Source organism: Lissotriton helveticus, chromosome 11, assembly GCF_964261635.1.
Source record: "Lissotriton helveticus chromosome 11, aLisHel1.1, whole genome shotgun sequence".
Lineage (NCBI taxonomy): Eukaryota > Metazoa > Chordata > Amphibia > Caudata > Salamandridae > Lissotriton > Lissotriton helveticus.
In genome coordinates, this window is record NC_136072.1 from 536465997 (window position 1) to 536479861 (window position 13865).

General features: G+C 42.4%; 1 protein-coding gene across 2 annotated transcripts in view; it reads left to right on the top strand.

Moving 5' to 3' along the window:
- KAT6A (lysine acetyltransferase 6A) overlaps positions 1-13865 on the top strand; it is a 1535407-nt gene that overhangs the window by 1063353 nt on the left and 458189 nt on the right. The window contains exon 12 of one of the 2 annotated variants that reach the window (XM_078666232.1): positions 1781-1850. The exons of the other annotated variant lie outside the window; for it this stretch is intronic. Coding sequence (XP_078522358.1) covers positions 1781-1850 — 70 coding nt within the window. The remainder of the gene's footprint in view (positions 1-1780; positions 1851-13865) is intronic. 2 annotated transcript variants of the gene reach the window in all.

A 13865-nucleotide genomic window follows, 5' to 3' on the forward strand; every position in this document is an offset into this window, starting at 1 on the left:
CCAACCATGGTACGCCACGTTTCTAGAACTATCTGTGGTACCGCATCAAAGGTTGCACCTCACACCCAGGCTTTTGACGCAGAGCCATGGCGACATTCAGCATCCAGATCCGCAACAGCTCAACCTGGCGATCTAACTCCTGAGGTCTTAGAATTTGGCTACCTCAACTTGCTTCCCGAATGTATGAATATCATAAAAGAGGCAAGGAAGCCCACCACCAGAGCATGTTATGCGGCAAAATGGAAGCGGTTTGTCATTTATTGCGCAGACTACAACATCAACCCGCTAGACGCATCTACTCACGACATCATTTGTTATCTGTTACATCTATACAAATGCAATCTAGCCTATGCTTCCATTCGTATACACTTGTCCGCAATAGCAGCTTATCTACAAAACAGGCAGCATCTCTCACTTTTCAGGGTGCCTGCCATTAAGGCTTTTCTGGAGGGTCTCAAACGAGTTATTCCTCCCCGGACCCCACCAGCTCCTGAATGGAACCTTAATGTGGTCCTCACCAGGCTGATGGGTCCACCCTATGAGCCTCTGCACTCATGCGAGATTCAGTTCCTAACGTGGAATGTGGCTTTTCTAATAGCAATAACATCGCTGCGACGCGTTAGTGAACTCCAGGCACTAACTATCCAAGAGCCATTCATACAGATTCACTCCAACAGGGTGGTGCTTCGCACCAACCCTAAGTTTCTTCCTAAAGTGGTTTCACAGTTCCATATCAATCAAGCTATAGAACTGCCTGTGTTCTTCCAAAATCCTGAGTCAGTGGCGGAGAGAATGCTCCACACACTAGACGTCAAGAGAGCTCTAATGTACTACATAGATAGGACCAAAGATTTTCGGAAAACAAAACAACTGTTTGTTGCCTTTTCGCCACAGCACAAGGGCAACCCCATTTCCAAAGCAGGTATAGCCAGGTGGATCGTTAAGTGCATTCAGATTTGCTATTTAAAAGCCAAGCGCACATTAACGGTTCCTCCACGGGCCCACTCCACGCGAAAGTTGGGGGCCTCCATGGCTTTCCTTGGAAATATTCCTTTAGAAGACATATGTAGAGCAGCCACATGGTCTACCACACACACATTTACTAAACACTACTGTGTAGATGTGCACTCCAAACAGCAGGCAGCTGTAGGGCAGGCTGTTCTAAAAACACTTTTTCAAACTGCTGCAGCTGGCACAGGCGGCCGCCGATAATGGAGGGACTGCTATGTATTCTATGCAATAGATATGAATTCAGCAGCCCACATGCCTCGAACCGAATATGCTACTTACCAGTATACATCTGTTCTTGGCATGTAGGGCTGCTGACATTCATATCGCCCGCCCTCCTCCCTGGCGCCTGTAGCCTGTAGCGGCTGCAGCGCTTGCATTTACTCTAGAGCCACCTATCTCGGGATACTTCGAAGACTCTTCCAGGACAACAATGTGCAATCATCCGGACCCAACACTAGGTGGCGATCTATGCAATAGATATGAATGTCAGCAGCCCTACATGCCAAGAACAAATGCATACTGGTAATGAGCATATTCGTTACTTCAAAGGGGAGGGTGTTATAAATGCCACACAAATTCCATATTCTCCCAGCCACAAGTGTCTTGTTAAGCTAGTAATGGAGCTCATTTGTTTAAGGTGGCTATCATGGTAGTTTGTGATATTGTTGGTGTGGGCAGGCTGATAGTCAGCTAGTAAGGAAGCTCCAAGGTTTAAAGTGCTTTCTGAAGACGAAGGCAAGCAAATGTATCTCTTTTTGCTTCCTTCCAGGTCAGATCTGCAGAAGGCAGGATGTTATCAAAGATTTGCTAAAGGAATAGCAACACCACCAGCAAATAGAGTGAGTTCTAGGTATAGCAGAAAACATATGGTCGCTTACAGTATAGGAAGTCTTAGCAAGACTGGGTAAATGGCTATTCATTAGATGTTATAGCACAGCATAGAAATGTATTACATGAAAAAGTAAGTTTGAATATTTTTCGTCCTAAGAAAAGGAAACAAATGAAATTTCATTGCTTTGACTGTGTTGGCTATAATATAAATCTGCTACAACAGCACTTAAGAAATGTTGGGAAATTGATACCAAAAATAACCAGGAGCTGTGACTTAAGAATGATAGCAAACTGTGTTCAGTCTCAGAAATGACCTCAACTGCTTTTAAAATTGTGAAAGGGATATTGGATAGTTATAAACATGAGTAAGGGCAGTGTAAAGCTGTGTTTTCATTACAATACCCCTTGCAGATTTTGGAAGTCACACAGATCGCCATGGAATTTGATTCTGTTATGTTTGAATATTACAATCTAAGTGATTATTAATGAATGCTAAGCAAAAGAGACTACACATTTAGCTTCGTCTCAACACAAGAATTTGAGTTGTGTCCGTTCACCCCTTATAAAAAGCCAAGTATTACTTAGTTCATGGTTTTCTCACACTATTGATTGTGTTACAGGTTGAAGTATAAAAGACACACAATTGATGGACGGAATGCAGAACAAATCAAAGCATTCACCCCCAGTCAAGAGATCTGGGTTAAATCCATCGTTCTCTTGCTCACCATGCCATCCCAGTTTAGACCTGGCCATATGCAAATCAGTCTTGACCCTGTGTCTCATGGGAACAGTCCAGCCCGAACTGCCCAGCCAGGTCCTGGCTTGGCAGTTTGGTCTTGACTGTTCCCACAAGGCACAGGGTCAAGATTGATGTGCATATGGCTGAGTCTAAACTGGGGTGGCATGGTGAGCAAAAGAACGATGGATTTAACCCAGATCTCTTGACTGGGGGTGAATGTATGATTCATTACAAATTCCGTCCATCATTTGTTTGCGTAGCACTTTTCGCCCTATGTGGGATGGGTATGCCCAGACTTGAGTCTGTTGCTCACTGTGCCACTGGATTCAAGCTAGCCTGGCTGAAGAAGGGTGACATACCCTGAAACCGGTCCCAGGATGCTTGTTTCTGGTCCAGGGAGGACCTGGCTTTGCAGTTCGGTCTGGACTGTTCCCATGAGGCACAGGGTCAAGACTGATTTGCATATGGCTGAGTCTAAACTGGGGTGGCATGGTGAGCAAAAGAACGATGGATTTAACCCAGATCTCTTGACTGGGGGTGAATGTATGATTCATTCAGCATTTCGCCCATCATTTGTTTGCGTAGCACAGGTTTAAATTTGTCTCATTTAGATAGATGCAGGATGGAATTCTCATGTGAAATGTACCTGGGAAATTCCATATGAAATGCATTGTTTACTTAAAGAGCAACCTTTATTTTTAAGTATAAGACACTGCTCTATGCCTTTAGGGCTATCTCGCATATATAAACAGATATGCTTATATTATAAATGTGGTGCAACATGTTCCCCTTTACTTTTTTGGGGGGGGGAGGGTACACACTTAGATCCTCCTAAGCCCCAAGAGGCAATAAACAAAACATACCCTTTTTAGAATAAAGGAGAACTGGCTGGTGCTTCTTACTCCAACTCTAATGACGTATGCTCTTTAACCAGAGAGCGTTAGGAGTCACCTACCCTGTCAGACAACCTCACATCTACTGGGGATAGTTGTAAAGCAGAGCCCCACCCTGCTTCCCCAAAACAGTAGACAAACTGGTATTTTACAACATATATTTATTAGTATTCCTTATTTGTCTACTGATCATGTGGTAAATATTGTGAAAATCTTAGCAGACCTAAAACTAAAGTAGTTGTTAAAAATGCCTCTAGCATATTTCATCTCAGAGCCTTATTCGTTTAGCCTAATCACTGTCTATTTTGCATCATACTCCTAGTATTGCGGATACTTAGCCATTTTTTGTTACTGTATTTTCTGCAGCTGATCAGCCAGTCAGTATCCCCCTTCAGCAACCAGAACATGGTCTCCATAATGTCTTTAGTGTGAGGGGAGGGGGCAGTTCTGTGCAGCTCTGTTGTTGCCTTTTTGAAACACAGACGAAACAGATGAAGGCAAGCAAATGTATCCCTTCTTGCTTCCTCCCAAGTCAGATCTGCACAAGACAGGATGGCGTCCTACTGTAATCACTACACATAGCCATGTAGCTTTCAGATGGCAGAAAGTTAAAAACCACAACAGCAGACTGTAAGTACTGCACCTCACTCCTCAATTCACCACGGTCCTGTACACTGCAGTTCCTGTACCCGCCGTTGTTTGGTACTACTTCCCAGCAGAAGGATGATAATAATCGGAATGGAATGGTGCACTAGGAAAATGTTCTCCTCCAAATAATTGTTCAGACAGTATTCATAAATATTCCTTTTTATTTCTTTTTTACTTCTTTTTTAATATATGCTTCTTCGCAAGAAATCGATGAGTGTACATAAACCATCCAGCCAATGCGTTTAGTTCAAAATATCACTTTTGAACTTTATCAGGGCTCATATATTGTGTTTACAGAATATTCATTTTCCTCATCATAACTCCGTTTGTTCCAATTAATCGATATATAAATGGATACATCAATGTACTTCCTTCTTGGAATAGGTCAAGTAGGTGCCAGAGATATTTCAAAATGGCTTAGTCTGTAAGTATGGAAACGGGGGTTATTCGCCCGTCATTGATCGTTGAAGAACAGATAAGAAATGCTCCCCAAGGAGTCAGGAAAAGCCCCCGTTTCCATACGTACGGTCTAAGCCATTGTGAAATATCTCTGGAATCTACTTGACCTATTCCAAGAAGGATGTACATCTATGTATCTATTTATATTCTTTTTTCAATGTTGGGTTTGGAAGCATGGCTTGGAGCTTCAAAGTTGAAAAAAGGAAACTTATTTCATCATAGATTTTCCCCCCCCCAAAAAAATCCATCCAATGTCAGAAGGTTTCATTACCTTTTTACACACTGCAAAAGCACAGAGAGAAACTAAGGGTCGCCAAACTTTTTAAAGGATATATCGACTACGTGGGTCGAAGAATAAAAAAGGTTATGGGCACACTGCCATCATACCTCTGCTCAGAAAGACTGGCACGATTTATGTAAACTCCGCCTCACCAAGGATGAGAGGTCAGAGGGGTGCTTCGCTTCTGCGAAGTTTCACCCCAAGGTCTTAAAGGCATGGGGAAAACTTTGGTATGTGTGTTGCGCCATAACACAGTCCCAGCACAAGGAAAGATCGCTAAGGAATCTGGGTTTGTTGAGTGATGCAGATGAAACCCACAAAGACAATGAGGTGGCATAGAAGGAAGGTCCTGATATTGAAGACTTCTAGGCGAGAGAGAGAGAGAGAGAGAGAAGATGCTGAAAAAGACACTGACAGCAAGAATCACACACCAAGGGCGCCTCTTGGATGAGCCAAAATCTTCAGAATCTAGACATATAAAACAAACGGCAATGCTGAAAGCCTTGGTGTTGGAAGGAAAGCAGAAGCCAAAAGAGTCCCATGTGTGCACATCTAAAGTCACCGTTGGAGGCAAACACTCAGAATCGGTCTGGACATCAATTTGTGATCGGGAGCATGGAAAGACAAAGAGCCTCATGAAAGATAGGTCTTGATACCAAAGAGGAAGTCTGAGGCTGTTGATATCGACCAAAAAACCCTTGACACCAAGAAGAAAAAATCCCGGTGCCAAAGTTGAATTGGAATCCTTAATGAAAGGCAGAGTTCCACGGCCACTGGAAGACATACAAAATCTATCCTAAAACATTGATGGAAAAGGTTAGTGAGCACCCCCTCACACATGTAGATCCTCCAACCACATCTGAACTGCAGGAGGAGGCAGAGTAGAGAGGTTCTTTGAATATGAAGAAGAGACAGATGAGGGACTGAAGAGTCGCAGGATCTCTAGACCTACTCTTCTGATGATGGATGTTTATTCTTACCCATCAAGACCATCTCCTTCGAACCGTAATACAGTGTACAGCACCCTAATAAAGAGGGCAGCAGACCCTAATGGGGTCAAGGAGGTGCAAATCGAGGCATACTGGACACTCTCCTGCTAGCACAAAAGAAGAACCATTTCTTACCCATGTTGCACAGCTTCTTGAATCCGTGACCAGAGGCCTTCAAAGAACCAGATGCAGTGAAGGCGGTGACTGCAAATTTAGAGAAGAAATACTGACACGCTACCTGAGACATACCTTACATTAAAGGCACCCTGACTGTTGACTCTGTGATTGTGACCACAACACCAAAAAGAGCAAACACACTAACCGGGTATATCCACAGACCAGACACAGGGACTGGGTTTATATGGTGGCCAGTATGATGGAGAGATCAGCAGTAGGACATTACAGATTCTAACACATTACTAAACTGTTATGCCCACAAACAATGGGTTGAAATCAAACATGAGAGTCCACTCTCAATTCCAAAAAAACGCGTGGCACAAGGGATCAATATCCTTGGTCCTGAAGAGAAGCTTAGGGTAGGCTTTGAAACATGTAGACCCGTGCGGAAACTGCCCAATACCTACACTTTTTCATCCTTTCCCCTACTTTTATTAATACCAGCTATAGAGAGTATTAAAGTTTAGTTTTCCACACAGCCAGGTATTTTTTAACTCGCGTATCTCTTGACCCCTCCACTCTCACATCAAACACATAATTTCACTTCACTTGTAAGTGCTCCCACATCTCTGTAGGTCGTAGCAAGCCCTGGCCCGCAGCATGGCAGGAAGAACCCGATGATGAAGCATGCCACCAAGGGAACTTTAGGTTGGTGAGGGTTATTTTAGAACACATGTTGTTTCTCCCATGCAAGAAACTGAGTATTTCTCTTGGGTTTAGTCACTTTTTGTAAGGCTAGCACGTTTTTTTTTATTGAGACTGGACTCTCGTTGTTTTTCCATGACTTGCAGAGGATGCTGAGTCCACGACGTTTTATACCTCTTCACTCCCTTCTTTGTTTTTTCGCATTGAAATCAAATACCTCATGAAACATTTACCAAAGAATACAAAAGTGGCTGAAGACAGTGATACAAGAAGGCAAGAACATTGCCAACACCTGGCTAAAATCTTCATTAGACATTGCAGCCACCACCAGCAGACAGGCATGTATAGGAATGTGAAGCAACAAAATGAGGAGACATGCCTGGTAAAGAGTATCAACCTTAAAGCTGACGGTCTAAGTAAATGTTATATATACACCAATTAAACTGGGGCAGCCTCTTCAGCAACACAGTGGATGATGCATTGCAATAGGTGAAAAAAGACAAAGAAACAGCAAAGATAATAGAGACATTGCCATTTTAAGAGCCCTTTTGCCTAGGAGCTACCTGAGGAAAAGTTTGTCCACAAGAGGAGGATCCAAACCTTCAACTTTACTTGCCACCAAGTGCTGTGTCATGTGCACTGTTATAGTGGCAGTAAAGATGCCCTACACAACACACCTTTAGAGGGGGGCCCAGAGGAAGAGAAACTGCCAGAAAGCATCAGAAACTTCAAGCAAGTGACTTCGCAGTGGAGCACATCCTACACAGGTTACCAGAAAGATGTGCAGATCAGAGGGTTCATCGAGGAATGGAAGAAAATCACCTCTGTTGTATGAATATTAAAACTAATCCAAAATGGTTACCGCATAGAACTACTAAACTCACCTCCAACAATAAGACCGCACCCAAAGGTATGCAGCAAGAGGAAAAACTGTGCCTATGACAAGAAACCAGCAACCTCTCAATCAAGTGAGCGCTAGAACAGGTACCGCTGAAGTAGAGGAAGCAATGAGTTTATTTGGTTTATCAAAAGCAGGAAAAAATACTCAGGCCCATTTAGGTGCATTAAACTGGTTCGATGACTGTGATGTCCATTCAGCTATTGCAGAAAGGATTATGTCACAGCTATAGCAACGAACATATAAAACGCCTTTGGTTTGTTGTGGATAAGGTACATTATCAGTTAGGAGTGCATCCCTTTAAGATAAAGTCTCCTCCAGGGATGTACACAAAGTGGTTTGTATTAGTTACAGCACATCTACTGAGAAGCGGACTACACGTTTACCTATGTTTAGGTGATTGGCCTGTAAAGGCAAAATCATTCAAACAGCCAGGACAAAATGTGAAGTGTGATAAATAGACTTTACAAGTTGGGCTTCTCCCTGAAGTTAGAAAAATCACCCCCAAGCCCACACAGGGAAAGACGTTCCATGGGTCGGCACTAAACATAGTGAAAGCCAAGGCCTTAGAGGTAACAAAGAGGGTCCAGGCACCGACAGAGCACGCTTCGCTTTACCAGAAGGACTAATGCCTGACAGAGAGAACGGTGGAGAAAATGATGGGCAAGATGGCATCCTCCATACCCTTAATAAGCCATGCAAGAGTTCACATCAAAACACTCCAGTAGTGGCTACAGCAACAGCAGTTACTGGCGACTGGGAGGATCTAGTGGCTGTCACAGGCAAAATAGACAGCGCAACTACCATGTTCTACCTCAACAAATTGGAGAACAGAATCTCAGGTGTTATCAAAACTACGACAGGATATATGGAAGTTGGCTATAGAAAGTAGTATAAAGCTAGTAGTGATATACCAACCGGGGAAACAAAACAGAAGCAGATAGGCTTGTAGTGTAGTTCCTATATTCCCAATAGGCTCTGCGCATTGGAATAATATATCCTATAGATGTGACGTAGGACTTAGGTCGACTAGATCTTTATCGAATATATTAGACTTCATTGTGAGTGCCAGCTAGCTCAGAGGTCACTAGAAACTTTCTTGAATAAACAAGAAGGGAATACTTTCTTACAACCGCATAAACATGACAACTTTGTTTCCCCAAGATAAAACTGATCTTCAGAGTAGTGGAAACAATAGATAGATATTTTACTCAGTCAATCGTGCATGCTTCGTTTCATCAGCGGTGCAGAGAAATAGAGAGACTGGCGTTTTCAATAAAAGTATTCATTGAACAGTCTTCTTTCTCATGCAAAAGAAATGAACTTTTACTATTGTAATACTGGCTGTAAAGTATAATGCGTACAGCAAGAAGAGTATTTTGAAATAATACTATAAAAGCCTGGTATGGTTTCTAAGCCATAAAATACATACATACATAAATAACAAAGACTAAAAGTACTCAACTGGTGCTTCTAAAATACGCCTACCCCGATGTACCTAACCTAAGTCTAGTACAAGGTAAGAAGTAAGCGAGGTGTAGCATAGGTTTAGTTTCTTTGCCAAGAATTGAACCAAGATTTCTCTTAGGGTCTAAACAGCTCCGTACCTTGGTTTTAGAAGGAAGGCGGTCTGGTATCTCTGTCTCGGGACTCGATTTCCCAACACCCCGCAAGGGGAGCTTGGAAACACTGGAGCTGGATTCTCAGCGAGAGAAAGGCAGCCTCTCTGTCAGTGCGTCAGCTGGAGGGTCGGCGTCCTTCGGCACTTATTGTAGCGAGATGCGTCTGGCAAGTAGATAGTCGAACTGCTCCAAACCACTGTGTGTTTGCTAGGGCAAGTGTGGGCATATTTATACCTTGAAGGTGCCTGGTTTGACGTAAAGTCGGACATAATAACGTCACCAAAGAACCCCAAGGGAATGGTAGTTCTTTGAAAACGCCATGATTTGTAGGACAAATCAATATTCAAGAAAGGGGATGTCCCTGACTGCTGAAGCCGAGTTTTCCAAGAAATCGTTGTGGCTTTTTGGAACTAGTGGAAGTAGCCATGCCTATATTTGGACTGGATGCGTTATGTCTAAATATGGTTATGATCTCTATGCCTATATAAGGGTAATGTGAATTATACCTATATAAGGGCATGAATCGGGAAAATTACACTAGGATCCTAAAACGCTATACAACACCCACTCCACTTTATTATGTTTGATATTACTAAATACTAAGCAAAAACATATCTAAAGCATGTGTTTACAATCCCACCCAAAATACATAAAATGCATTCAAAATGGTTGTACATGAAAAAATTAGCATTTGTGCTGTAGGCATTTAAAAGAACATTATTTCCAAACAAAGTATGTAGTGTGACATTGGAAAAAATGCGTATCAGAATGAGTCATGAAAATTTTTTTATGAAATGGCTCTGAAATACAGAAGAAAGGTCGAGACCATTCCATGACAGAATATAATGGACAAGGTCAAATATTGTCTTTTGGAAGTGTTCAAAGAATTCTTGTTCTCTAAGAATAGTTCTACCTTAAGCAGATTACTTGGTGCCCAAAAAAAAAAACAATTTGGAAAAAGTTAATTCGAAGAAAAATGGAGTTCTAAAGTTTATAAGTTTTGTTTTGAAAAGTGAAGGTCGAATTCAGAGTACATCAGAACGCTGTGTTCTAACTTCAAAAGTCACTCTCGCTGTTGGGAGAAAACATAATTTCTTCTAAGTTTGAAAATAATTTGTCTATTACTGTAGGTGAGAGTTGGATTACCTTGTTAAGCAGATCAATTGTATACAAATCGCCGTCAGCGTCAATCGCATTAGCAATGTGTGGTGATCTGTATTATGCAATACTTATTGGAACTCCATGATGTCACCAGTGGGTTCTTCATGTACTGTGCATTCTCCTCCAGTGTTCCCTGTTTGGCAGTTGCAGCTGCCCTGTCTCTCCTTCATGCTGGACGGCTCTCTTTTCTCCTGAATAAACATCCTAACTGCAGTTCCTGTCTCCGCCTCATCTTTACATTGGCGACAAGGATGGTCAGCTGTTCCTCAGCTGTTGAATCGACTCACAGATCAATTCCAAGCAAAACGGTTTGAATTTCTGAACACTTTCTACATCTACGATCTACTTCCTTGTGAGTACATTTTCTAACATTATCGTCACACGTCATCCTAGAGAGCCGTCGCAGCTACCAAATTCTCTTCTACCATTTGCCTTGTTCTGCGCTCCAATCAAGCCTGTCTAACGTACTTCCTTACGCACTGTTAAACTGCCTCGCGCTATCAGCACTCCCCTCTTCCAACACTACGTGTAACTTTATTCCCCGTCACCTACGTTGCCTGTGTCTACCGACTTCCTTCCGACCACCTTCAAGTGCTGTTTGTACCTTTGTCCGGCGTTGCGTTCTTTCCCGCTGCTTGTTCCTCCACCCTCAAGCTCCGCCACTGAATGATGACATAGTGGAACTTCACGTCCATTCAGTGCTAGCACGCAACCGGCAAGACACCCAATACCAGCGCGCATTTGGTTTCCCCAGCAACCAGAACTTCACGTTCATTCAGCACCAGCACGCAACCGACAAGACACTCAACGCCAGCGCGCATTTTGTTTCCCCAGCAACCAGCAAGACGCTTTTTATTGACGTTCCTTCTGGCTTTCAAAGCTTATACGTCATAAAAGCTTCGTGTCAAACTTATTTCTGTCTACATTATCTTCGACTCGTCGTCTACAATCCTCACCACTCAACGTATGCACACAGCTCTTGATATTTCATTTGTATCACGCTGATGCGCACAACTTTAAATACTTCACTACGCTAACGTGCACAGCTCAAGCGCACAGCTAAATAATTTAACAAAGAAGCTAATCTACATTCTCGCGCTGATGCGCACAGCCTATATCACGACCTGATTTTCAACATCAACACACCGGAACATTCAATATCCACACGCTGACGTGCACAGCTGCTGCACGCATTTTATCTACACGCTGACGTGCACAGCTGCTGCACGCATTCTATCTACACGCTGACGTGCACAGCTGCTGCACGCATTTTATCTACACGCTGACGTGCACAGCTACTGCACGCACTTTATCCACACGCTGATATACACAGCTTCTACACGCATTTTACTCCTACAAAGGACCAACACATCTGAGCTACCAAATTTACAACTACAATTTTTTTTCTCTTCAGTTATTTCATTGTTCCCTTTTTGTATCTTATTCCTTCAACCTAAAAGGAAAATAGAAGATCTCACAATGCAAAGTGTATCTCCTCCTGCTCCTTTTCTTCAGACTCCTGGAGATCCTCCTCTAGAATGGAAACTTTGGTTGAGATCCTTTATGGCCTATTTAGGGGCAATTGATGGTCTTAGATACCGTGCAGAAAGAAAAAAAAATCTAATGTATTATCATCTTGGTGTTGAGGGGCAAAATGTTTTTGACCATCTACCGGTCTATGTCCCACCTACTGGCGAAACTCCCGATGAATTTGAAATAGCTATAGCTAAGTTAGACAAGTATTTTGTTAAAACTAAAAATATGGTTGTACACCGTTACAAATTTTTCACTAGAGCTCAAAAACCCGAAGAAAGCATCGATACTTTTGTTACTGCCTTGAAAATACTTGCGTCTAAATGCGAATTTGACAATTTCACTTCTCAACTTATCAGAGACCAGCTTGTTGCTCGCTGCTCCTGCAAACAAATCCAAGGGAAACTCTTATCCTGCAAAGACCCTTCTCTTGACAAAGCTATTGACATAGCCAAAAGTATCGAAACATCTTTAGAAGATTCAAAACAATTGGAGGTTTCTCTTTCCAATACTTCCATCTCTGGTGCTGTTTCCACTAAGGTGCCTTTTCCCCCCAAGTCTCCTATTTCAATTCCTCATAACTCTCGTGGCTATTTCAAAAGAATGGGAAACACCAGTTTTAGAAAACCTTTCATACCTAATAGACAATTTAGCCAAAGTACTTTCTGTTATAGATGTGGCTCCTCTTATCATGCTTCCAACTTTAAAAATTGTCCTGCAGCCAATCAACAATGCACTCAATGTGGGAAGAATGGTCATTTTTCAAGGGTCTGCATGAGAGGTAGAAGAGGTAATGTGCGCAGCGTCATGTGTGAAAATGATTCCTTTCAAGACTCAAATCCTCTTGAGCTTTCTACTGAACATTCTGAATGTGATGTGACCAGTCAGGAATATGTTGTTGTAGTGAAAGACAATGACACCATCAACCGTACCTTTCTCGTCCCTGATCCTGAAGTCGATGCCACTATTGACAATCACCATATCTCACTACTAGTAGACACCGGTGCTCGCATCACCATTGTTTCCTATGAGAAGTATTCTCATTGTTGGCAAGATAAATGTCTACTTCCTCCTGATGTTCTTTCTGTAGCCTTTGAAGGAAGCAGAATTAACCTTTTAGGTTATTTCTTGGCTGAGATCTCCATCTTTGGCAAATCCATTAAAGGGAAAGTCTATGTTGCCAAACGTGGTATCAATGTTCTAGGGCTTATACATCAGGCAGAATTTGGTGTCACCATTAAACCTGGTTTACCCAACCCTGTATTCATTGAAGGGTGCAATCTTTCTTCTCCTGCATCTTCCCCTGTCTGCAACATTTTTAATAGTGAATTCTGGGAGCACAAATATGGCAAAATTTTTGAAGATCGCTTGGGCAAGATCACCAACTTCCAACACTTTATCAAGGTCAAAGATGATGTTTCCCCAGTTAAGCACAAGCTTAGGAACGTTCCACTCAGTATTAGAGAAGATTTGTCCAAACACCTTAAATCTTTATGCGAGCAAGGAATCATTGAAAAAGTTGAATCCACACTATGGCTTTCTCCTATTGTTCTTGCCAGAAAAAGGTCTGGTGATCTTAGGATGTGTGTGGATTTACGCAGTCTCAATGAAGCTATCTGGGTCGATGGTTTTCCCCTCCCTCGCATTGAGGATTTGATAACTAAAGTGGGCTCATCTACTTGGTTTTCAAAACTTGATTTAAAGGCGGCATACCACCAAATTGAGTTACATCCACTCTCTCGACATCTCACTGCTTTTGTAACTCCTGATGGAGTTTTTCAGTTTCGTCGTCTTCCTTTTGGGTTGGCGTCTGCTGCCGCTGTTTTCCAGCGTATTATGTCTGAAATGTTTGAGGAACTCTCTAATGTTGTCGTTTTCCAGGATGACATTCTTATCTTCACTCAAACTGAGCACGAACACAACCTGGTCATTGACCAAGTTTTCAACATCTTGGAAAGAAGAGGTGTAACTCTACAAAA